This window comes from Diospyros lotus, chromosome 11 (assembly GCF_014633365.1).
Source record: "Diospyros lotus cultivar Yz01 chromosome 11, ASM1463336v1, whole genome shotgun sequence".
NCBI classification, from domain to species: domain Eukaryota; kingdom Viridiplantae; phylum Streptophyta; class Magnoliopsida; order Ericales; family Ebenaceae; genus Diospyros; species Diospyros lotus.
In genome coordinates, this window is record NC_068348.1 from 24,763,425 (window position 1) to 24,789,469 (window position 26,045).

The 26,045-nt window shown below is 33.2% G+C and overlaps 1 protein-coding gene across 6 annotated transcripts; it reads left to right on the forward strand.

Annotated features, from left to right (window-relative positions):
• The first annotated feature begins 6,208 nt into the window (after window positions 1-6,208).
• LOC127813702 (G-type lectin S-receptor-like serine/threonine-protein kinase SD1-1) lies at window positions 6,209-11,038 on the forward strand. 6 transcript variants are annotated; one of them, XM_052354814.1, is made up of 8 exons: window positions 6,213-7,292; window positions 7,645-7,923; window positions 8,921-9,049; window positions 9,468-9,610; window positions 9,719-9,929; window positions 10,033-10,276; window positions 10,385-10,535; window positions 10,622-11,038. In XM_052354814.1, exons 1-8 carry the CDS (start codon window positions 6,305-6,307, stop codon window positions 10,925-10,927), a joined length of 2,451 nt encoding a protein of 816 aa, XP_052210774.1. In that variant the 5' UTR covers window positions 6,213-6,304; the 3' UTR covers window positions 10,928-11,038. The 6 variants fall into 6 exon arrangements, with proteins under 6 accessions (XP_052210778.1, XP_052210774.1, XP_052210775.1 ...); XM_052354815.1 differs by having other exon boundaries at window positions 10,036-10,276; XM_052354816.1 differs by having other exon boundaries at window positions 6,214-7,292; window positions 9,471-9,610.
• Window positions 11,039-26,045: the final 15,007 nt, after the last annotated feature.

A 26,045-nucleotide genomic window follows, 5' to 3' on the forward strand; every position in this document is an offset into this window, starting at 1 on the left:
TAAGTGGGCTTTTGATTGGGCTTGGGCCATGGGTGAAAGTAGGCCATGGAATATATATATATGTATATTGTGTGAAAAAATGTGAATAAGGAAAAAATGATATGAAAATGGAAATAAGGCAAAAGAACAAAATGGGTATGATAAAGTGAGTGTTGTGTGTGTAAGTGTAAGGGACAAATGAGGAAAAATGGGACAAAATGGTTGGGTTTAGGTGGCTGGCGGGAGGGCTTGCCATGTCTTCTTGTTTCTTTTTCAATTTTCCTTCTTCCTCTCTCTCTTCTTGGTGCTCTCGGTAGCCTCTCCCTTCTTCTCCTTCTTTTTCATCATCATCGTCATCTTCGTCTTCTTCTTTTTCTTCATTCATTCTTTTCTTCTCTTGGTAGAGAATAAAGCTTCAAGTGAAAGGTCTTCATCATCTTCTTGGTCTCTCCATCTAAAGGCAAGCATCTATTTTCATTTCTCTTATCTTTTAATGCAAGATTATATCTTTATATTTAGCCAAGTTAATATCTTCATATCTCCAAATGGTGTTTTAAAGCTTGAGATGAATGGGTTGTTCCTATTTTCTTTATAAAATGTGGTTTCTTTCAAGAGGTCATTGAGTCTTGTTTTTGATCTTTATAGGGCTTGTTTTCCCTGTCTTTTCTTCAAGGAATGGCAACTTGGGGGTTAGGGGATTAACCATGGGTGGTTTTGTATTCATTTTGTGCATTTCGAGTTGCGCAGAGTCGACTTGTTTGTGGGTTAAGTCGACTCTGTTGAAGATGGTTTCTTTTGGCATTTTTTTCCCCTTTTCACCTAAGTCAACTCGTCCAGGAGGTCAAGTCGACTCAGCGCAAGTCAACTCGATTTCAGGCGAGTCGACTTGAATTTCCCCTGAGTCGACTCGACCACGACTTGATTGTACTGCTCGTGTTTCGTTGTTTCAGCCATAACTTTTAATGCAGAACTCGGAATTAAGATCCGTTTGAAGCTTCATAATCTATACTTGAGAGTTTCGATTTGATATATAATATCATATACTTTGGATATAGTTTGAGTCATTTAAGGCTTCCCTAAATCCATATTAATCATAATAATCACGTTTTGGGAAGTTGTTAAGTAATGTTTTTGGTTGATATGTCCACGGAAATCTCTTCTCTTGTGTGATGCATTGCTAACATTATCTTTGCACCTCTTATTATTATTTTGGCGCGACAGCTAAGTTTCACAAGTGTGAGACAGGATATCCCATTGAGCGCCTGACGCGGGTGAGGTGACCATAAGCCCGGTAGGCGATGCTCTTGCCACTGTGGGTGGCTGATGAATTTTTCTATATATGTATTCACATAGTCTCATGGATGTGGAGGCGGATGTATTTCTATCATTATATAATGTTGCATGAGCATGGGTTTATGACTTCTTGCTATGAGTCATGTATGGAAAAAGAGTGTGATGCCATTGTGTAAATTGTGCGAATATCACTCTATGAATTAAATTTGTGCATTGTTGTTAAGTGAAGAAATACCAATTTCTGAGGTATTATTAATAAGGAAGGCATGATCAAAAGATTTGTTTTTAAATATCGGGTAGAAGTCTTCCATTTACTCTTATTTTACGCATGCCTTCAGGGATCCATCTATCTTATTCCCTTTGCTATATTTATATTTGTTGAACCTTGTGGCTCATTTGTTTGCTTGTTGTCATTCCAGGTAAGGGAAAATCTATAGTAGAAGGGGAGTCTGGTGGGACTTGAAGTTGATTTTAGACGTGTACAGAGATCTCCCACAACCTAAAGATTTTGGGATTTGTGTGAAAGGCTGGTGTTGAAGGTCAATCATTTTTGTATGTTAATGGCGCCCTTTGCTTAATTTGAAAAATGTATGGCTTTTAAAGCCTTGAGAAACATTGTATGAATGATTATTACTCCTAGGAGTGAGCCCTTTTATAATATGAAGTTTTTGGGTTATGTTGGTTTCTGTACTCCATTTTGGAATGATCTTCTTTTGGATGTCCTATGCTAATGAGTATATTTAGAAGCGGACCCTAACATATTCACAGAGAGCAAACCAACAACTTAAACCTTTGCTTACTCTCTTGCAGTGGTAGAAAAATAATATAGGCTTGAGTATTAATATTGGAAACCCTAGCAATCTATATATAGAGAACCTAGTCCTTATCAAATAAGGATCATAATTTCATAATTACAACCAATCACTTAATATTTTTTAAGTTGTATTTTCACCTCTTATGCTTGTGACCTCTTAAGTTTACACTAAATTGGCATTATAAAATAAATTATACTAACCATGTTAATATTACAATTTAAATTCTTCTAATTTGAATTAAAACTCTTTTAATTTTCCTTTTTGAAAAATGAATGCCAAACCCTTAGATTTTAGGGTATGGATCAAATGTCAAAACCTTTAGATTAAATCAATGAAATTCAATGACTTTTATAGGAGCGCCTTTTTTGTTCTCTAAGAGTGTGTTTGATTACATTATCAAGAATTTAATTCTAGGTAATATTGTCTAGAAAACAAAAACCACCTCACACCCTTAGAAAATAAATTTCATGGAAAGAAACTTTAAATACTTGTACCATGCATATTTTTTTATAGAAAAATTAAGAGTGTTTGATTATTTTTCATAGAAAATGTGTAATAATTACATATTTTTCATAATAAATATGTGCAATCAAACACACTCTAAAAGTATTTACACTATTTGATTATTTATTTTTTAAAAATACTTTAAATAAAAATTAATCGTTGGTGCACCACGTATACATTAGGATTAGTGTGAGAGGTTATACCATCATGTTCAAATTAAGTATGAGAAGTTCCGTCATCATGTTCAAATCAAGCGTGAGTGGTTCCACCAAAATATAATTTGTAGGTAAGAGTCGTTTTATCCCTAAGTTAATAAAATATATAAATTATGGTTCTAACTTGTTTATTCCTAAATATGTATGTTAATTCGTCATTTCTTATATTGTCTTAATTATTACTTGGCATGACATGGCATGATAATTTATCTTTAATGCATTAATTTTATATTTTTTCCATTAAAATACTCTTTACCTCTTACTAAGTCAGTGATAGACTTATCTCTTAACATTTTCATATTTATAAGTTGGCATTAACCCTAACATTAAGGATCATGGTAAGCTAATCTACTATATATATCCTAAACACGCTCTGAATTACAGTACATTCACCACACTTTATTAAACTAGTGTACGAAAACATTTATGTTTTCTTTTCTTTTTTTTTGTGTTCTAATTAATTTTGGTCAATGTAACCAAATCATAACTTCGAACCAGTAGCCACATGAGAATAGCGTGTTCATTATTCCAACCACAATTGGAATGGACGGTTCAAAAACCCCCAAACTTGACCGGAACATTTTCATTTCTTATCATTAGCGTCGCGACGGTAGAAAGAAAGGCATTTGAGTATAATCTCACAATAGAGCGAGGGCCAAATCGGGAAGAAAGAGAGATAGGTGCTTTACTTCCACACATACCCCCCTATGCCCGCGCGAATAAAGAAGATATCCTAACAGAGAAATCAATTATGATCCAACAAATAAACAAATAAAGCAGTAAAAAAATATATATTCTGATCATTTAGACACATCTCTGATTTACTTTTCTTGTGATGACATAGGGATGGATTCAACCAGAACGGACGGATTCGACCAGAACACAAGTGATAACGTGTAATCTAAAAAAAAAAATACAGTGGAGTCAGCAGCTTTTTCCACCAAACAACTGGGACTGGCTTAAACATCCTCTCCCAATGTAAACATGTAATTCTCTGTCCGAGGGCGTCGTAATCTCAATTTAATGAAATACATTCATACATATACGTATGCAGTGATTAGACTTTTCCAGTTCAGAAAAAATGATAGTTGAGAATTGTTTATCATATTGGGAAAATGCATATCACCTTCAAACAATCCAAATCATTGGACCCAATGTTGAAAGGACAGCCCCATCTCATCTCTTCTAGAATATTATTTTTTCAAAAATAAATAATTATTAATTCAGTGTTGATTATCAAACTTAAAAATAAAATGTGTCTAAAGGTAAGAAACTGTAAGCACATTTACAAACTAGGCACACTTGGCAGGTTTATTTATAGGTATTTAGTTATTTCTCATACCATTATTGTTAAGTTACAATAATAAAATTTATTTATCTCGATATCGGCCTAAACAGACGCATCAATCACTATCAAAGGTTCAGAATATCATCAAAGTTAGAATTCAACAAGGCATAGGCCTGTAATAGTGTCTAGAATCTCCAATGCGATATGTCTAGAAGGGTTTTTGAGTAACAAGCGATGTGGGACCCTGAGGGGGTCTTCAATATGTTGGTCTTTCAAAACTAAGGGCAAATCGTCCAGGATTTAACCTACGAGCACAATAACAATTAGGTCACGTAGGGGAGTCCCTCATATGGGCCCTTCGACGATCAAATCAAATAATGTTATGAAAAATATGTCCAATACATGTTACAGATAATATGCATGATAATATTGATATGTGCATAGATGTTCATGTGTTCGTGTTGGTGAATAGTAACTCCTTGATGAATAGTATTATTAAAATAATTGACGGACTCTAAAGAATTGACTTACCCTTTGAATACTTGAGAGAAAAATAGAGTTTTTATTGAAAAGTAAATACCCCCTATGAGGGGGCAAGCCTTCTATAAACTATTTATAGAAGAGGAAGAGAGAGAGAGAGAGACACGTGCTAGCTATTTCAAATTTTTTGAATGTTATATTCTTAAAATATTCTGGACATATTTTGCAACATATTCAGCTCGAGGGTTTAAAGAAACAAAGGGACTCCAAGGACGGAGAAGATCTCGGTTGGCCACCATGGCCACATTTCGGTTGTGGCCCGAGTGGGGGCCGTGTTGCTCCCCAATTGTTGTTTCTTCAGTTAAGCATTTTCTGCTTCTTTATTTCCCAATTGGCGAGTAGGGCCTCTCAGTTGAATTAATTAATTTGGAGATGCCGCCGCCATGCCTTGTCGTCTTCATTTCTTGCTTCAATTTATTTATTAATATTCATTCATGTTTACTTTGCTATCTCCAATTTAATATACAAACCATATTCAATTATGTGTCTTCGTGTGCATGGCCTCGCTTCCCTTGCTGCCTCCAATCATTTAATTCCTGATTCAACCTCCACAACTTCAATTGCCAAGCCTTCTCATTAATTAATTGATTTCCATTTCAATTTCAATTGCCAAGCCACTTTTTAATTAATTAAAGTAATGTGGCAATTGGAACAAGTCTAGAACCTTCTTGGAATTGAAGATTTTTTTAATAATGCCTTTAAAATTGGAACATGGCCCTTGAATTTTCATGACCAAGTGGAGCCCACTCATTAATTGCCATGTTGTCTTGGTTCCTTCTTTGTTGTCTTTCTTTTTGAGTTGTGTTTTGGTCCAGGGTCTAACTCAAATATTTATTTATAAATATGATCTAAATTTGTTATTTGGGTCTGATTCATATTTAAATTATTTGTTATCTGTAAGGCATATCATATATAAAATTAATAATTAATATCAATTTAATAGTACTTCAATAAAAAAATTTAATACAATAATTATAAAAAAAAAAAAAAAATCTCTCCACAGAATAGCCCGCCTTGGCCCAAAACTTTCAAACTAGAGAAAAGATTCAACGAGAATTGAAGATAAGCCCTCAAAATTGGCCACACAAGTCGTGATCGTTGACTCAGCAAAATATGGTGGAAGAAGTTTCCTAGCACTATCGACCCATGCTTAGCCTATGATGTACAAAAAGTTTCGGATGATCTTTTGACGTTTTTTATTTTTTATTTTTTTTATCAAAACATCAAAAAATGCCATTTCTTAACACCTTCGGCCACTCCCATTAATTTCTTTTGAAGGTGGAGGGTTTTTAAATTCAGTGATGTGAGTTTAAATGAGATATTTTAATTAGTATAAATAAGTTTTGGATATTCAATATTAAATATTAAAAGTTAATTTAAATTTACTAAATTCTAATTAAATTGGAAACCATGTTCTGACTTGTATTTTTAGCACATTGATTGCTACGTTAAACTTGCATGTGAATATATAATTTTTTTTTTTTATAAATTTATTTAGAAAAAGAAAGGAAAAACAATTTTCAATAACGAGATTGAGCGTCAGCGTGGCATTCACGAATCTAGAATAGCATTAATTTGTATTAATTAATTCTTCCGTTTGCTTCCTTTTTTTCAGCAGCCCCGTCGTTCCCAAGTATCACTCCATCATCAGCAACCTTAAAGAACAAAGGATGAATCCGGAAAACTGGGTTTTGATCATTTCCTTGCTTCCATTTCTTTTTATTAAAATCTGCACTTCACTTGATACCCTAACTCCAAACCAGTCCTTGAAAAACGACGGCCTTCTCGTATCGGCGGCCGGCACCTTCGCTCTCGGGTTCTTCAGTCTCGGAAATCCCACTCACACGTACGTCGGAATACGGTTCAACAAGATCTCCAATCAAAGCGTAGTTTGGGTCGGAAACAGAGCCAATCCCATCAATGGAACCTCAGGTGTTCTTTCCATCAACGAAGATGGCAACCTTATCCTCCAGGTAAACAACAACCAAACAATCCTAATCTCGCGGACAAATGTCAAAACAACCAACTGCTCGGCTCGGCTTTTGGATTCCGGGAATTTGATATTGTTTTATAATGATGAGAGCGGCAAAAGCGTTGTCGCATGGCAAAGTTTTGATTATCCGACCGACACGCAGCTGCCCGGGATGAAGCTGGGGCTGGACCGGAGGTCCGGTCTGGACCGGGTCCTGACATCGTGGAAGTCACGAACCGACCCGAGTCCGGGAGAGTACAATTACAGAGTCGACCCAGACGGGTTGCCCCAGCTGGTGGTAAACCGGGGGTCAGAGCGGCGGTGGCGGAGCATTCCGTGGATGGGGAGCCGGTGGATCGGCAGGGAGGCGATGGCGAATAGCTTTCTGTTCAAAGCCATATTTGCAGACAACGAGGACGAGGTGTCCGAGGTTTACAGCGTGGAGAATGATTCCATTATGTGGAAGTTTCTGGACGAGTCTGGGACCATTCGGATGATGCGGTGGATGGAGCGCGACCGGCGGTGGGGGGAGCTGATGTCGCTGCCGAAGGACCGGTGCGACGATTACGGCTGCTGCGGGCCGTTTGGGTACTGCGATTCGAATAAGGGGGTGGAGTCTCAGTGCAATTGCTTGCCTGGGTACGAGCCCAGGTCGCCGCGCGAGTGGAGATTGGGGAATGGGTCAGGTTTGTGGTTAAAAACACTTCCGAGGTTTATATAGCTGTCTTCACTTGTTTAATTCTGCCTTAAACAGTTCCATAATTAATCTTCCGGGAAGGGCTAACCTGAATTTCAATGGATACCTGTGAACTTCGTCCACCGTACCCAGACGAGCTATGGAACTGATAGTATTAATCTTCTTAGCTTTTAGCATAATTAATAGTATTTTTTTATTTTTAGGTTTTAGCTGTCAATATTGTTAGGTTGTTTACGTTCCAACTCAAGTTAGTTGAAACGTACCCCTCTTTAAGGGCAACTAACCTACCCCTCTTTTAAGGGCAGACAATTTGAATTTTTTTTATAAAATTTTCTAACAAGGTGGGTGCAAGAGGAAGCGGGCGCTTTCAATGTGTAAGAACGGAGAATGGTTCAAGAAAGTTGAAAATGTAAAGATTCCAGACACATCACAGAAGACATTTGGACGGACAAAGTTGAGCATGGAAGAGTGCAAGAAAGAGTGCTTCAACAACTGCACTTGTGCGGCCTACACAAGTTTAGAGAGCGGAGAGTGTGTCACTTGGCATGGTGATTTAATGGACATGAGGATTTTTAATGGGGGACTAGACTTGTACATTCGAGTGGATGCAGAGGAGCCAAGTACGTCACTAATACTTATCTAACAGTGTTTTTTTTTTTTTCAATTACATTTAAAACTCTTATTTTCTTTTTTCTATCTCGAATTGTGAGATAAGGGGCAAAATGAAAATAAATGGAAAACTTTAATTTTGCACTTTGGGAACGTTAATTTTAAAATTTCTTAGAAGTACAAATTTAATTTTAACTTAATCACACTGGAATGGTCATTTATTGTTTAATATCATCCCATTTCAACCACTTACATTATTGTCCAAATAAAAATTATTTTCTATTACTTTTCATCCTTAATTAACAAAGGAAAAATATTTTCTACTTCCCTTCATTTTTCTCCATCCTATTTCATTACTGAATCTCTCCCAAACAAATCCTATGTTCTATTTTCCAGGTCTTCTAAATGCCCTGAACACCAAAAGACAACCTAATTGCATTTCTTTACATGGTGCATGCATGCCAACTTCTATAGCTTTTTTCCAAAAACTCATTAAAATCATTTTCTTTTCAATTTATGAGTAAGGGTATCATAAGAATAAAGAATAAGAACTTCAAGAAAGGGAATATTGGATAATAAACTTGATTTTGACTCTCCTTAGTTATTAGCTATATTTTAAGCTTATAACGAACTTGATACATCTTTTAAAAAATGGGGAAAAAAATCTAAATTTTTCTATACACAATAAATATATAGAAAAACTAGAGAGGTCATAAGTCATGAAGACAAGTAGGAATTGAATTAATTTGGATAATTTGAAAAGTGATTAGAACCCTCTTCTAAACCCTGTAGATAAGATATGTCATCTATTTTCTACAAAGCTAACAAATCGAGTTGACATATCCATTTTTGTATAATAAGCCATATATTATTACAAATGTGTATAGACACATTTTTTGTGGCACTTTCTCTACTTTTCCGTGGTCTCTAAGGTTTCTCAGCTACATGACTAACTCTGTCTCAAATTTGATGAATCAATGGCGCCATGTTCTGTCATTTTGTCCTCAGCTCAACAATCAAAGAAATCCGGAAATCTTCGTGGAAAAAATTTGGCCATTGTGGTTACATCAATTGTTGTGACAGTGGTCATGATTACCTACTTCGTTTGTTGGCTGGTGCTCAGGAGGACCAAAAAAGGTAAACAAATTGCTTTTGGATCTTATTCTTCCATTTCTAACTAAGTTTGTCCTCTTTTCTTTGGCTGAATATTATTCCTAGGTCTCACAATCTCTCAAACTTTAATAATAATCAACTCCTGTATGGTTTCATAGGGCCATAAAATTCCAGTTTTTAACCTAAACAAAAAGTTTTCTTCACTACATATCGAGTTTTCATTTTACAAAATAATTCCCAAAAACTTTCTGAGAAATAACTAGTCAAATGCATCCTGTATGGAGATCCTTCTAAAAACCAAGTCAGGAAATATGCTTTGCAACTGCATGAAAGGCGACCTAATTAATTACTTCTACGTTTTTCCTCTTTATTTTCTACCTGTATCCTCGGGTTAACCAGATATTGCACTTGAGATGAACGTCTTCTTGTGTTTTGTGATTAGTAGATTCAGAACACAACTATCAACCCTTTGATGAAGAAAATCTAGAACTGCCGATGTTTGATATGTTCACCATTGCCGGGGCAACGGACAAGTTTTCAGATAAGAACATAATTGGAGAAGGTGGTTTCGGACAAGTTTACAAGGTAGTGATATATATAAATATTCCATTGTTTTCAAAGTTTCATAAGAAGTGAGTAGAAGAGCTTAGAGTCTAACATGATCGCAACAAATTTCATGTGAACTGTATATAGGGGCAACTATCAAATGGAAAAGTGATAGCAGTGAAGCGGCTCTCAGCAAACTCCAATCAAGGCCTCAATGAATTTAAAAACGAGGTTATGTTGATTGCCAAACTTCAACATCGTAATCTAGTTAAGCTTTTGGGATGCTGCATCCATGGGGAAGAAAGAATGCTAGTTTATGAGTATATGAACAATGGAAGCTTGGATTCCTTCATTTTTGGTACGAGTTTCAAAAGAAATTTTGCTTAAATATAGTGCCTTATAATAGGTACTAGGTAGTAGAAAAAATCAATGAAAACATTATATACTTATTTCACTTCTAGCAGGTCAAGAAAACACAAGAAATTTGCTCGCATGGGGAGGGCGATTGGATATAATCGTTGGGATTGCTCGAGGGATTCTTTACCTTCACCAAGACTCTAGATTGACAGTCATTCATAGGGATCTTAAAGCTAGCAATGTCCTACTTGACAGTGAAATGAACCCAAAAATTTCAGATTTTGGTCTTGCTAAAACTTTTGGAGGTCATCAATCATCAGCACAAACCAAAAATGTTGTTGGAACTTAGTAAGTTACCAAACTGTAAGTTTCATTGCTTTAAGCTAAGCCGGAGATTTGATATATGTCTTAATATCATTTTGCAGTAGCTTCTAATTTGTTTCTTAACATGTGCAGTGGTTACATAGCTCCGGAATATGTAGTGGATGGCATTTTTTCAATGAAATCAGACATTTTTAGCTTTGGAGTCATAGTTCTAGAAATAATTAGTGGCAAAAGGAATAGAATGTTCCATCATCCAGACCATGACCTTAATCTTCTTGGACATGTAAGCTTATAATTGGGGCCCTAAGCTTCTAGTTTTCATTTATCTAATCTTGATTTCCATTTTTATTGTATATTGTCCAATTTCAGGCTTGGAACCTTTGGATTGAAGGAAAGGGAATTGAGCTTTTGGATCCAAAGGTGGAGAGTCCCTTTTCAGCGTCAGAGTTGTTAAAGTATATACAAGTTGGTCTTCTGTGTGTGCAGAAAAGCCCTGAAGACAGACCAAGCATGGCTTCGGTGCTCTTAATGTTGATTACTGATACTGTAATGTTGCCCCAGCCCAAGAAGCCTGGCTTTTATACGGAGAGGAATTACGTTGAGGCTGATTATTTGCTTTCTGAGAGTACTGGAGGTACCAATGAGATGACTATGACACAAATAGTGCCTCGATAAATATCATCCTACATGCCCATGAGAACAATTAATAATTCTTATAATTGTAACTCGAAATTCAAATTTGATTGAGATTTGAACTCTTAATTTGACTGTGATTATGATTTTGAATTTGATTGTGATTAAGATGTTGTCAAATTTGATTATAACTAAGATTTATCTCATTTATAGGATATTCTCATAAATCATCTTCTGATCAACATATAATTTTATGTGTATATTTATAAATAATTTTTGGTCTATAAATAGGTGTTCAAGACTCTAGAATTAGTTGCAGCAATATCATCTTAGTAATATTTTGATAGCAGGAATATCACTTTTATTGTAGTAATATTTGTTTAGTGATATTTTATTTTTTTTACTTGTGATTTTTCTTGATTTAAGTTTCCACGTAAAATTCTATATTTGTTTGTGTGGTTGATGGTTTGCTTGTGATTTGTTTTCAACCCAATTCCGTAACAAACTGGTATCAGAGCCATTAGATCAAACCATTAGTTGTTGGATCTGGAACTTCTGCACCATATTTTGGCTAGGGTTCCTAGCAGCCACTGTCGTCATTCATTCGCCACCATCTTGTTCAACTGCCATCCCCACTGTTGCCTGCATTTATTGTCAGCCATCATTGTGACCTTTGTTTCATCCTTAGCCTCCATTCATCGACACCCTCTGAAGTCGATCCACCATTGCTGTTGACATCGAGTTTTTTTGTCAAGGTCCACTCCCGGATTACCCGCTAGCATAGGAAATCCGAGAGAATGTCCATTCAAGATGGATACAGATACAAATATTACTCAAAATTAGCCAAAAATTCTTTTTATTTCCATATTTGCTCACTATCAATAGAAGCCAAAATAAACATTATATATCATTCTTTACATCATAAACTCGGGTTTACAACCCATTCATTTTAAAAATAAAAGGACATTAAGGCTTTAAATACAAAATGAAACCCTCTAATCATGCCCTCAAATTATACCCACGAATCTTTGAGACCGGGACATCTCTGTACTTATTTAACCAGAACTCGCCCAAAATAATTATCTTCCACTTACTTGGAATGACAAAAGAAACAAGGGTGAGCCACAAGACTCAGCAAGCATATAGCACAAGAGAGACATCAATAGGATAATATATGAAGGCATGAACCATTCAGAGCCAAGAAAAATCACAATCCTGACAAGTAAACCTCACTTGAATCCATGCCTTCTACGCTTGACAACATCATCTCCCAAGAAATTATAATTTATTACATTTCATCAAAACTATTTTTTCAAAGTGAGCCCTAAGGCTGGGCAAGTGTATAAAACAACGAAAACAGATATGACCAGACTTCCCTAAACATCATTCATATCATATCACATATGGACACACACTAGTCCCAAAAGCATGAATGACACACAATCCATGCCATATAGTTATATCACACGTTACCCAACCATAACATCAATGCATGGATGCACACATAATGCACACATATGGTCTTTGGGGCCCACATAAGAAAATGCACATAATGGCGCCTAAGACCCTGTATACAAACTTGTTGCAGCCAAAGACAGGCTACCAAAACAAGAACATGAGGCCGAGGCTCTTATCTCACATCCATCAACATCATCATCATGTATCACATCACTCACAATCTCATCAAGGTCACAGGCTATTGTGGGCCTCTACCCACAATCTTACGCATCACAAGATCCAGTTGTTGTGGGCCTCCACCCACAGTCTTACGCATCACAGGATCCAATTGTTGTGTACCTCCACTTACAGTCTTACGCATCACAAGCATAAGCCAATTTCCACCACCATCACCATCATGCGCAAAGAAACCATGCAATGCAGCATATAAGGAAAGTAGTGGCTCTTACAGCATTAACGTGATGACCAGGCCCCCATAAGCCAAGCATCAGGCCATGTTACGCCTACAAAAGAATCCACACACACAAATGCTCTAATGCATATGCTTACCTAACATACACAAGTCAGTACTCACAGACTAACTGTGTCATGTCAATGCTCACACCCCCATCACATACAAGCATAACCCCATAATGAATGCAACCTATGATCCAACATCACAATCTGAGACAATATAAAAACACAATGCCATGCAATACAACCACAACAATGTAATGATAAATGGCATTCACACATCCTCACTTTGATTCCCATTAGAGCTCTTGGCTCCTCCACACGATTCACATTGAATAGATTTCACCACATCAATTAAGGGCAATTATTCATATAACGAAAGTCATGCAACACACATGAGTTACCATGGACACGCCAACTAAGAACATTTCTTATTAACTTCCCAAATGATTATCATACTTCCTTATGCAACTCGTTTATGCTATCATCACATGAATCCCATATATATACGTATAGGTGTCTTCAACCACATCCTATCATTTTAGAGGATTGAGGGATATCAAATGAAGCATTTACAAATAACTTATTTTAATAATCTTACTTGATTTGGATTTAGAAAATCCTTAACCAACTCAAATCATATCAAAAATATATAATATTATATATCAAATCGAAACCCTCGAAGTCTAGTTTATGACGCTTCAAACATATCACAATTTCGAGTTTTACATCAAAAGTTATGGCCAAAACAACGAACCATACATAGTGCAATCAAGTTGCGGCCGAGTCGACTCGAGGCAAATCCGAGTCGACTTGGTTAAGAATGAAGAAAAATGGCCAAAAACCCACCGAAAACTCACAAAATGGACACCAAATACCCAAAAACTCATATTCTTGCTTCTTAACCCACAATGTCATTCCATGAAAGAAAAATATGGGATTATCAAGCCCCAACGAAACCATCAATGGGACACCACAATGACTCAAGAAGAGACCCACAACTTTAGAAAAACATGAAAAATAACTCATTTAACTCAAACTTTTTAAACACCATTTTAAGATGCAAAAATACAATCGGATTACACATGAGGACATAACCTTGCATTAAAAGATAAAAGGAGAAAAGATGAATGCTTGCCTTTTTGATTAAAAACCAAGGGAAGAAAAGCACTCCAAGAGCTTTAAATCCCCCCACCTTGACTTTGATTCCACCACACTTAATGGAAGAAAAAAGAGAAGAAGAAGAAGATAAAGATGAAGAATTTGTCGAGAGAACCAAGGAAAAAGAGAAAGAAGAAGAAAAAAAAGAATGGAAGAAGAATATGAGAGAAGTGACCTTCAGGCCAACTCCATCTACCCCCACCTCATTTTCCCATTTTTCCCTCCACACAACCCACACCACACAAAATATCAAGGCCCATTTAGGCATTTTGCAATATTTTCATTTCTTTTCTCTTTTCTTTATCAAATCAATTATGCAAATCCTATCTTTGCCCTCACCTTTATTCATAAAGCATGCTCATTTTTTACTTTTGGCTTTAATTCATTTTCTTATCTCTTTTTCTATATTCACAAATTTTGCACACACAAAATAATGCACATATATATATAATACTAATGCCCACTTTACCAATGGCCCAAAACCAATCAAAAGCCCAATTCATTTTAGGCCCATGAATTTCTTCTAAACCCATCACTTTCATTGGCCTTAAACACTTGACCCAAGCCCACTTTCATTTAATTTAAACACATCACAAAACATGTGGTTTAAGCCCAATCAAAATCCTTCCCATTTAATTAAAACACAACCCACCAATTTAACACATAATTTACCTACATATATTTTTCCACATAAAATTATTTCTCACATTTAATTTAATAGGGGAAAAATTTCCAATACTCATAAATAAAATATTAATAAACTCTTAAACCTACTAACGGGTCATTACATTTTTTGCCTTCTACATCACCGCCTCAATTTGGTCGTCGTCGATCTTTGTCTCATAACCTTCTCTGATCGATAGTCGTCCCCTTGCATATTGACGACCATTGGTCTTTTTCGTCGTATATCATTGCAACTACTGTTGCCAAGTACTTACGTTATTGTTGGTTGTTTCAAGCACACCCAAATCTAGTCCAGACTCGACCCACCAAGGGATCTGACCCACTCCAAATCTACCAACCCATATCCAACATATTCAAATATGTTTGTTTGCCCAAATTTGCTGCCCAGGTCTGGTATTTTGGTTTATTTTTTGTTGTGATTTTTGTTTATTCATCGTTTGAAATTATTTAGAGTTATTTGATCTTCGTGATGGCTACTTTGAACTCTAAAATATGATATTTCTTTGTTGGATAAGAATATTTAATTTTCGTTAAGATGTGTGCAAATTTGACACAAATGAATTTACATAAAGGTGGAGTCATTAAGATAGATTTACATTGGAGAATATGAAGTTATTAAGATCAATAAAAATATATCGAAAATGATCTCATTATCTATCCTTTAAGTGTAACTGAAGATATTCACTATAATAAATTTTGTGTGGATTCGGTTGGTATTCCTTGTGGTGCAAATTTGGTTGGTATTCATCAGGGAAATTAATTCTCCATAATTTTATTAGAAGAAAGAATTTTGAATAATTTCATATTTGAATTTCATGTCAAGTTGGAACTTGTTATTATTATTGCAACCTAGAATTCAAATTTGACTGAGATTGGAACTCCTAATTCAACCGTGATTATGACTTCAAATTTGAATGTGATTATTATATTGTCAAATTCGATTTTTACTAAAATTTGTCTCGTCTAAGGAAGATTGATCATGATATAATTTTATGTATATATCTATAGATAATTTTAGGTCTATAAATATATACTCAATGCTCTAGAATTAATTGCAACAATATTATCTTAGTGATATTTTGATAGCAACAATATCACCTTGTTGTAATAATATTGGCTTAATGATATTTTATTTTTTCTGCTCATAATTTTTTTTTAATTTTAATTTTTCATGTAAAATTTTATATTCGTGTGTATGATTATGGTTTAAGTATAGTTTGTATTTGATTCAAATTTGTAATACCAATCAATTTGGAGGGGTCTTAAAAGGGAAAGTGAAAGATTTGGAAGGGAAGAGTGAATTTTTGCGAATTTTTCCAAAAGGGAATAATAATGTGTATTTCGGGTTTGTCTCCATTTCCCCTACTTACTAACTTGCATACCTATCAACACTTTATTTAATTATGATTTTTCTATTTGTACAGAAGCTCTTGTGCCAAATATCAGATCAATAGTACCGTAAGAGGTGGATTCAGAGATTTGTACATAGTTGCAAAATTACCTTTAATTAACAAGACTGCATCAATGTGTATATTTTTTTTTTTTCTTCAAATTAATTGCATCTAACCCGGGTAGAGCTCTGTTTGAGCATTGAGCAGGATTAAATAATCAAGAAGGAAGCAATTGCCATTCACGGTTGTATTTTGAATAGTCTCCAATTTCAATCATAAAGAAATCAAACCAGGGCTTGGAAGAGTAATTGAGTGAACATTTAGAAGAGTCCCGATCCAATCGCTCTCTCAAGCAAGCATTCAGTGTATGTCTTGGAACCTTCAACTATAACGTGTATGTATATATAGGTAACTAACCGATGGTAGTGCAACTCATAATTTCAGCGTTCGATTATCTTGGCAATTCAACCTATCCTTCATCAATTGACCATTACTATATCGTTCAATTGATAGATCCTAAAACAATAATGAAGAGAGGTTGAGAGAAACATACCGGCACGGAAACAGAAGGCAACAGTCGGAGAACAGAAGCTTCCGACATGGCTATCGGCAATGCAACGCCGGCGACAGATCAGCGTACCTCCGATGGAGAGAGGGGACTGCAACTGCTGAGGAAGGGAAACTCAAAATAAATAATGATGATGGCAAGACGTACTCAAGAGGGCGGGAAAAGGGGATTTTACCTGGAAACGACGACGTTGGATGAAAACTTTATGACAGTGGCAGCCTTTATCCATTCTATATCTATATCTATATTTACACTATTATTATATATATGTAAAGGGAGTGTTTTGGTATTATCAAATCATATATTAAATTTAGTTTACAAAATATTTTTTATATTTTTTGTTTAAAATATAAAAATAAAATTTAATCATTAAGATTTGATCTCATAACTTCGTAAATATTAACTATTGAATCTCACACTGTACTAACTTTAACTTTTATTTAATTTTACCTTAAAAAATATAAAAACTAAACCACAATTACTAACTCCACCTAATAAATTTTAATTTAAAATATTTTATTTTATTTTTTTTACAATTGCATAACACATACAGTACTTCTAATAATTATATAAACAAACATTATATTTTACTTTGTGAATCTTTGTCAATAAAATGTATTTTTAAAATATCATTCATATATCTTTCTTAAAAAACAAAAGTTAAATACATTAACAAAATTTAAACTCTTAATCCCTAAAAACTAATTAATTGTTTAAACAACTTCACCATTGGACCGTATTGACCCAATCTCAACTCTCGGCCCATCGCCCAATCCCGATTGTCGACGCACGACCCAATCTTAAACTTACGCTACTCTATGACAGTCATCTTCACCATTATGTGTTAGATGTTCCTGCGTTTATCTTCATTAATGGCATATCTCATCCTCATTAATGAGAGTCCCGTCAACACCAAGTCACCATCAAAAAGCCCTGTCGAAGCCGGATATCTAGTCCTATCACTCTGTAACACCTGATACAAGCATGCATGCGGGAGAATCTCTTCTCCTTCTATATAAATCAACTCTCTTTAAAGCCAAAGTATGTTCATCTCTAGCGTCTACTAATATTTTGCCAACTTACTCTCTTACTTACTTAAGCATCAAAGTGGTTGCAGGTGTCAGCCACCCCCCGACGAACTAATTATCGGAGCTTATTCCTTGTCGTTGCAAACCCGCCTTCGACCATTCCTTTGGACAAGAAGGAACAACCATTACACCCTAACTCATTTTTATTCAAAACGTTACCTAAAAAATTAAAAAAGTAAATAATTACTATTAAACATTTTATTTAAATTTTAAATATTTTATTCCTTTGCATTTTCGTAACATGAATCACCCATCTAGTACATGTAACAATTGTATAGTTTTAATTTCGCTATATATATATATATATGGCTAAAATTCACTAAACCCTTAAATTGACAATTTAGGACATTTAACAATTGTATAGTTTTAATTTTAACCAAGAATCCCTTTTGACATTAGTTTTGAAACACAACTTGTTTGTAGTTTTATTTTTGACTGATAATTATAAATCTTAAATCCTTTACATGATTTCTCAACCAAAAAGAATTAGATGTACATGCCCCAAAAAAAATAGCCATAATATCTCAATTAATCTTAAACAACTATACACAATCTACCATTACAAAACAATTAAAAATAAAAACACAAAACTTACCCTTTAAGTAGAGAAAAGTAACACCAATTGATTATTTGATAAATGTGAGCTACACATTTATCAAATATTACATAAACATTTGGTATGTGTAGCATTTTTAACAAATTTTGAATATATCAAAACATTTACCTATAACATGTATTTTCAAAAAATGCCTAACAAATATATACATACTAATTTTTAATATTTTTCATAAAATATTTAAAATAACATTCATGAAATCAAATAATCATGTCAACTAATGCAAAAATTTACTCACGCCCCTCACCTTATTTTATTTGAAGAATGATGTGCACATGGGCTCAAGATCAAGGAGATGAGAGTCTTCGAGAGACCCTTTTGAAAGACTCCACAAGAACAGACAAGAAACCTCTCTAACAAAGATATGAGCACATGTATTTCTTATAATAGAGACGTGCAAACATATCTCCATCAATATCAATCTCGAGAAATTAAAGATAGTTATCATTATTGTTGTAGCTCAACTATAAATAATTAAAAGTTCGTTTTCTTGGTTAAAACACCTTAACCTTGCTAAAGAGTTTTATAATTTTATTTAAAAATCTAATTTAAATATTATAGTATTTATACAAAAAATGCTTTTTACCTCTAATCATTTCTATTTTGTAGAACAATTGAGACTTGGAGACAAATTTTCTAAGATAAATTATATTATTTTGTTCCCAAATAGGACAAAGAAGATTCACAAGCTTCTTACTTCTTAGCTCCTTCCCTCTTTCTACTCATAAACTCTCTTCTCAAGCTCTCCCCACTTGTCTGTTTAGTCATTAATGGTGGACTACAGCTTATGTGTTTATATATATATATATATATCATATTTATCATTCTCATGTTGAATTTGTCTGACACAAACATGTAAAGGGGGTGTTTGGGGGTGGGGGGAAGGGGCATGTTCCCTCTCTCATTTTGTTCATATCAGATAAATATTATGTTGTCGACATAAATAATATAACATTCTCAATATATATCTATATAATAAATCAGGACAGTTTTTGAATTGTCTAAAATGTGTAGATATTTTGATTGCTGTGATCAATTTCTGAAATATTGAGGGCTGGGATTAAAAAATTTCCCGCCCAACAATCCCAATCTCTACCTCATTTCATTTATCAGAAGCGATCAAATCTCACGCAGTAAGTTCTCACCTCTCATACTCTCTCTCACCTCTCACTTTCTGCATCACTCAAGCTCTCACCTCTCACCCACTATCTCTCTCTCCTATCACTCTCTGCATCACTCGCTCTCACCTCTCACTCTCACACTCTCTATCTCTCCCCCACTCTCTCTCTCAAACCCACCCCGGCGGGTTGCATTGTCCGTCGAAGTAGCAGAGACGCGGGAGGTCACCCGCGGTGGCGAACGGCTGATGGCGGTGGCCTCTCTCTCTCTCTCTCTCTCTCTCTCTCTTTCTCACTCACGGCCTCTCTCTCTTCCTCTCTCTCACAAACCCACCCCCTCCCTCCACCGTTGGCTGCTGCGGCCAGATCTCAGTTGCTGTGTATATGTATGTGTGTGTTGTGTGTGTGTGATATGTGTGTGTTGTGTGCGTGTGTTCTGCATGTATCTATATATATATTATATATATGGGTGTGTGCAACGGCGTGTGTGTGTTTGTGATGTTTGCTGTGTATATGTATGTGTGTGTGATGTTTGTTGTGTATATGTATCTGTGTTGTGTGCGTGTGTTCATTATGTGTGTTCTGTGTGTATATATATATATGGGTTTATATATCAATCTCTATGTGTGTGTTTGAGTTGTTGTTTGGTTGATTTGAAAAGGAGGGTAAGAGAAATGAGAATGAAAGTCAGATTCTTGGCTCTCTGTGTTAATACGTGCATTTGAATTTGTTTAGGGTGAGTTGAAAAATGGAAGTTGGAATCTTTTGCTGGGAAGTTTTTCTTTTGGTTTCATTTCAGATACATACAGTAATATACATACATATAATATAGATAATGTGTTCGTCTTTGTTTTCAACTTTTATTTTATTATTTTAATTATAATTGGTGTAATACAATAATATACGCATAATGTGTGTATATAGTTTTAATGCATATAGTTCCTTTAGTTGAGCTATATGACTGAAGGCGAATAATATACCATTTTAGTTGAGCTATTTTAGTACATTGATAGCTATAATTTGAAAGTAGAGATAAGTTGTTGGGTGGTGGGAAAAGAGAACGGTACCCTTTTGCATGTCTTTTTGTGTAGAGAGATAGGGAAAGTGGGTATTTGTAAAAAGAAGAGAACCTTGCAAGTGGGTATTTGTGAAAGGTCCCATAGGTTCATGCTGACTCTAACTTAGTGCCAACGTGCACAACCAATATAATATAATATACATAGTGATTTTTGTTAATATAATATATAGTGATTTTTTATTGTTTTCTTTAAAAAAAAGTATTATATAATTCATTTTGATTGTAATTTAATTGTTAATTCGTATTGTATTTGTTAATAATATTAATACAAATATATTTACAATATATGCTCATTTTTACAATTTGAACTATATTTTTAATATATAAATAGTAAATACCATCATACATTAACCATCATACAATTTGCTCATTTTATTTAATTGACATTCTTTAATTAAATTTAACTAATTGATTAGATCCAATTTATACATTCTCTTTTTTTCTTAAAATTTTAAAATAAATTACGTAAATATTAATGTATTTTGGTCCATTAACAAAGTTTTAGATAAATTACAAATTTTTAGATAATGTATTTTGGTCTATTAATACAAGAAATGTCACTTTTTATTTTATGTAAATGTATTTTTTGAGTTGTGTGGATATAAAGAAATGATGATTTATGAGTTATGATTTAGAGAGATGTTATATTGTTTTATATTTAAATTTTGTTTTTCACCTTTATTTCATATAATATAGCTTTAGTTTTAATTAAGAATTTTTTTTGTAAATTTATTTTTAATAAAAAATTAAATTTACATACTGATGCTCTTAATAAAATAAAAATAGAATTATTTTTAATGTAGGATGATTTCTCTATAAACTAGAAATTGTTATTATACCTTAAAAAAGTTAAGCCTAAAACTAAGTAAATCCTTTATAAAGACCCAATTTGCCCAGAAACCCACTTAACCCAACATTAATGGTGAATCAAATTGAAAAAATATTAAATTTAATGGTAATTTTAAATTATCTAATCATATATTATTATGTAACTAAACTGTGAATATATGGCACTAGAAAATAAGGAATATTATTTTATTTTTAATTTTATCAAAAAATATTAATTATCATGTGTCAAATTTTTACATTATGTCATCTTACTTAAATTATTCTTACCCATGTGTCGTAGTCAATGGCAGTGGCGAGAGTTGAAAGTTTAAAAACTTTTGCACTGAATGTATTTTAAGCATTATTTAAAAAGAAAATGAGAGTGAGTGATTTGTTGTGGAACTATCTAACAAAATTGGTCTGAGAAGGAAGAGATTGTTTGTTTGGAGTTATTTAAAAAGAAATTGACTGTTTTAACATTTATGTGTAATATACATGAGAGTTTATGTTTTGTTTTTTTTTGTGCACCTTTTTAAGGGAAGATAATATTCTATGTTGTATTTTAGAAATTTTTGGTGAATCTTCACTATGACTTTGTTATCCGTTGAAATTTATTTATTCTTTTGCATAAATTTATGTTTGGACTTTCGAAGTGATAATTATTCATACTAGGTTTTGATTTTGGTTTTAATTTCATTTCTATAAAATTGTGCTCCGATTTTAATTTTATCATTTTAATGTGATTCTTAAAAAACATTTATTCTAAACATTGTGGGGGCCCGAGAGTGAGACGGCGATGAGGAGGGCAGGAGGGAAAGACGTCGGATGGGGGTGGGGCGTTGCGAGGGCTGGTAAGGGGGTGATGGCCATTCGAGATGACCCGTAGGCCACCGATCGGCCATTGTCAGGGGCACTTGAAGCCCTCGACTAGCGACGGTCAGGGACTCTAAAGGTCCCTGGCGGCGTCTGGTATGTATTGTTTGATATTTAATTTTTAATTTAATTTGTTCAGATTATAGAGTATTGATGTGCTTTATTATATAAATTTAGTAATTTTGTTTATTTTTATTATAAAACGTTAACAAGTATACAATAATTTTTATTTTTATTTTTTATTTTATATTTATAATTTTTTTTGGCAATATTAATGAACATTATTGCATTTTTTTTTTTGCAATATTAATGAACATCAATGGTGAATCAATTTGGAAAAATATTCAATCTAATGGTAATTTCACATTATCAAATTGGAAAACTTTAACCCATTTTTTGTAAAGTTTTAACCCACTCTTTTGGTGTATAATAATATAATATTTAAATTTCTTATGTTGTTATAATTTGATATCAGTAACACTAACTGTATGCATTTTAATTTTAATTTCTTTTAGATTGCAAAGTAAGTAAGGTGTTATACATTATTTGATAACCATATTTAATGTTTGATTATTTCGCGTTTAAATTTAATATTCAATTTTTTTTAGTTATATTGTGCCTTTAGGCACGGGTTATCCCTAGTATATATATAAATCATTATACTTGTCTTAATTTTGATTCATTCGGATATTATTTAAATTAAAGTATTTTACTTTTTTTCAAGACCTTTCATGTGATAAAATTAACCCTCTTTTCATAAATTAAGACAATTTTTGAAAATAAAATTAATGTGAGAAAAAAACATTGACCGCACCTAAAACCCCTTTTTTTTAAGTATAACAATTGGAGCCTTGGCCCCTTTTATGCAGCCCTGGTCTGGCTGAGCCGGACATTCAACGCCGGGACACTTGCCAGGCAATTTCTGTTTTGTTTTTTTTTTTTTACAACTATATATACTATTATATAAGTGTTGTGTCCAACAAAAATAGATTTAACCCCGAGATAGATTAAAGAGAAAGAAGTTTAAAAAAGGAAATTGAAAAGACCTTTATGACATAATTGTTCTCCAAAGATTTTCTCGAAAATCTCTCTCAAGTACATCAAGGAGACCTTTCGGACGTCTTTCTTGAATCCAACAATATATCAAACTTATCTCCGATATCTCTATCTAAAAATTCAAAATAGATTATCCAAAAAATATGAATTAGTCTTTATTTATCAATTTCAAACTTTATAAATAAGAAATAATTCATTCGATTGAGGGAGAACTATATAACTTTATTTAGACTATAATTTTTTTATTTTCTTACACTTTTATGTGGAGATTAACATAAACATCAAAAAAATCCATCATCACCCTTATTAACTTCCTCTTTTACAAGTCTCTTGGAGACTAGAAATTTGAGATTTAATCTCACGACATTGTAAATATAAAATATTTAATTTTACAATTTTATTAACTTTAACCATCAACTAAACTTTCTCTTAAAATATATATAAAAACTAGACAACAACTATAAATTGACATCTAATAAATCTTCATTTAAAATGTTTTATTTTTAAATTTACACGTGTATAACACATGCCACAGTTTTATAATATAATATTTTTACACATACTCATTTAACCTTTGTTTTGGTTAAATTTTTCTATCACCATTTAGTTTAATTTTTTGCTTAACTAACTAAATCAAATTAATTTTTTAAGTCGACAATTTTTTTGTAAATTGCACGGGCACTGCTTAAATTTTTACCTTGAATCCTAATTAACTAATGCAATTTAATTCTTTTGAAATTCAAAAAAAATCTTTTTTTTTTTCTTTTTTTGATTCACTTGAGGTGCTTGAACTTTACTTGACTAATCCATAAGAGCGGGTAACCTTTCCCCTTGACACATTTCTCAGATAAATTCGAATGTGGATACAATCTATACACATCTATAGTTGAACATTCAGTACAGTCCACGCAGAACTTAAACCTTTCAACAAGTCTCTGCACTGATTCTAATCCTGATACTTCATATAAAACTTCAAGTATTTTACCACAGCACCATACACTTAGAGGGCAATTCAAAAAAATTCTTACACCTTAAAAGGGAGGGTCCACAATCCATGGTTTTCTTATTATTTAAAGTATTGTTTTAATATAAATTATTAATGTTGCATTATATACAAAAAATTATTAAGAGATTAAAAAAATCCCAAAGTCTAAAATAACTTTTTGGGATAAAATATGTAAATTTTCTTGTACATGAAAGTCTCACACAACACGTAAACTAAATAATTCCAACATCTAAATTTTTTTTCAGGAAAATAAACATCATCTATAAGAAATAAACGTTATTCAAAAGAATCATAATTCTAACAAGGTTAGGAAAAGTCAAGATAGACATTATTTATAAGAATCCTAAATCAAATTTAGAAAAAATCAAGATAGATTTTATCTGTAAAAATCTTAATTCTAGCCAAGTTAGAAAAAATCAAGATAGATTTTATCTGTAAAAATCTTAATTCTACCCGAGTTAGAAAAAATCAAGATAAACGTTATTTGTAAAAATGTTAATTCTGTATTACTTCAGATTATTCCATACTTTTTTTATAAATAAAGAGACATTTATTTTAAAAAATTGTACATTTCTAATACTAGTTTTAATATGGTATTTTATCATTTTCAGTGTTCGACTTAAGTATTGAAGTGTTTGCGTGGGACCTTCCCACGCCCTGTACCTGTTTTTATCCTCCTAGATTTAGGCAACATATTTTCACTTAAATAAATTTATTATTGTATCTTATAATAACAATTAAAATAATTAGATTTGGCATTTTGGTACATGGGCTCACGAACATATGTTCCGGAATGGATAGTAGCATTCATTACTAACAGATTTTAATCCCGGTTTCAGTTCCTAATAAATTTTCTTTTCTTGCCCTTCAAAAGAGGTTTGATGACTTAAATAAAATAATCGTAAGTTTATTAATCGAGTTAAAGTGTATATATACATATATATATATGTATATTATGATAGAAATAACAAAGTCTAAAAGGGAGGAAACTAATTAATAACAGAGGAAATTTACTAACAGCATCTACAATAAATTATCTATAAAGGTGAAAATACATAACAAATAAATTTAAATAACTTTGAACTCTAGAAATTGTTGAGACATTTGTGTTAGTATCTTGTCTACAAAAAGTAGGGTAAATTGACTCTACTTTTTTTAGTTTATTTTTTCTTTTATTTTAAGTTTGCATTGTTGTTTATTATTTTATAATTTGATTATTATTTATCAAATTGTGATTTCAACCAAATCAAATTGTAATTTAACCAAGTTATATATTGGGGTTTTGTGTTTACAAAACGTGCCATGAATCAATAGTTAGTGTCATTCTATGATATATCGAAACATCTTAGCAGAAGGCAAATCTGGAAAAGGATTAGACTCGATCATGTACTAGTCTCAGTCCAAATTCATGTAAATTATTTATTTTTTAATTTTTAAATTGTCAGCCCATATTTCTTTTAACTAGCCTATGTTCTTCGAGTCTCAATTCAAATATGTTATCTCAAACCAAAGACATAATCAGGATCAAATCAAATTTTTTTGAATTAACCCAATACCCAAACCCATCAAATTCTTCCCGTTCTCTCTCTTCCTTCACATTCATAAACACTATTCTTAACTTCCTTCACGCCTTCACTGTTTTCATTTCTTTTCAATTTATCAATCTCTACCATTTGCTCTAAATTTCAAACATCAATTTTACACAAATTTTCGTCCCTCTAAAGGCACCGATGACTGGTGAGGGTTCTCAATCTAGGTATAAAACCCTAACTTCTAGTTTCA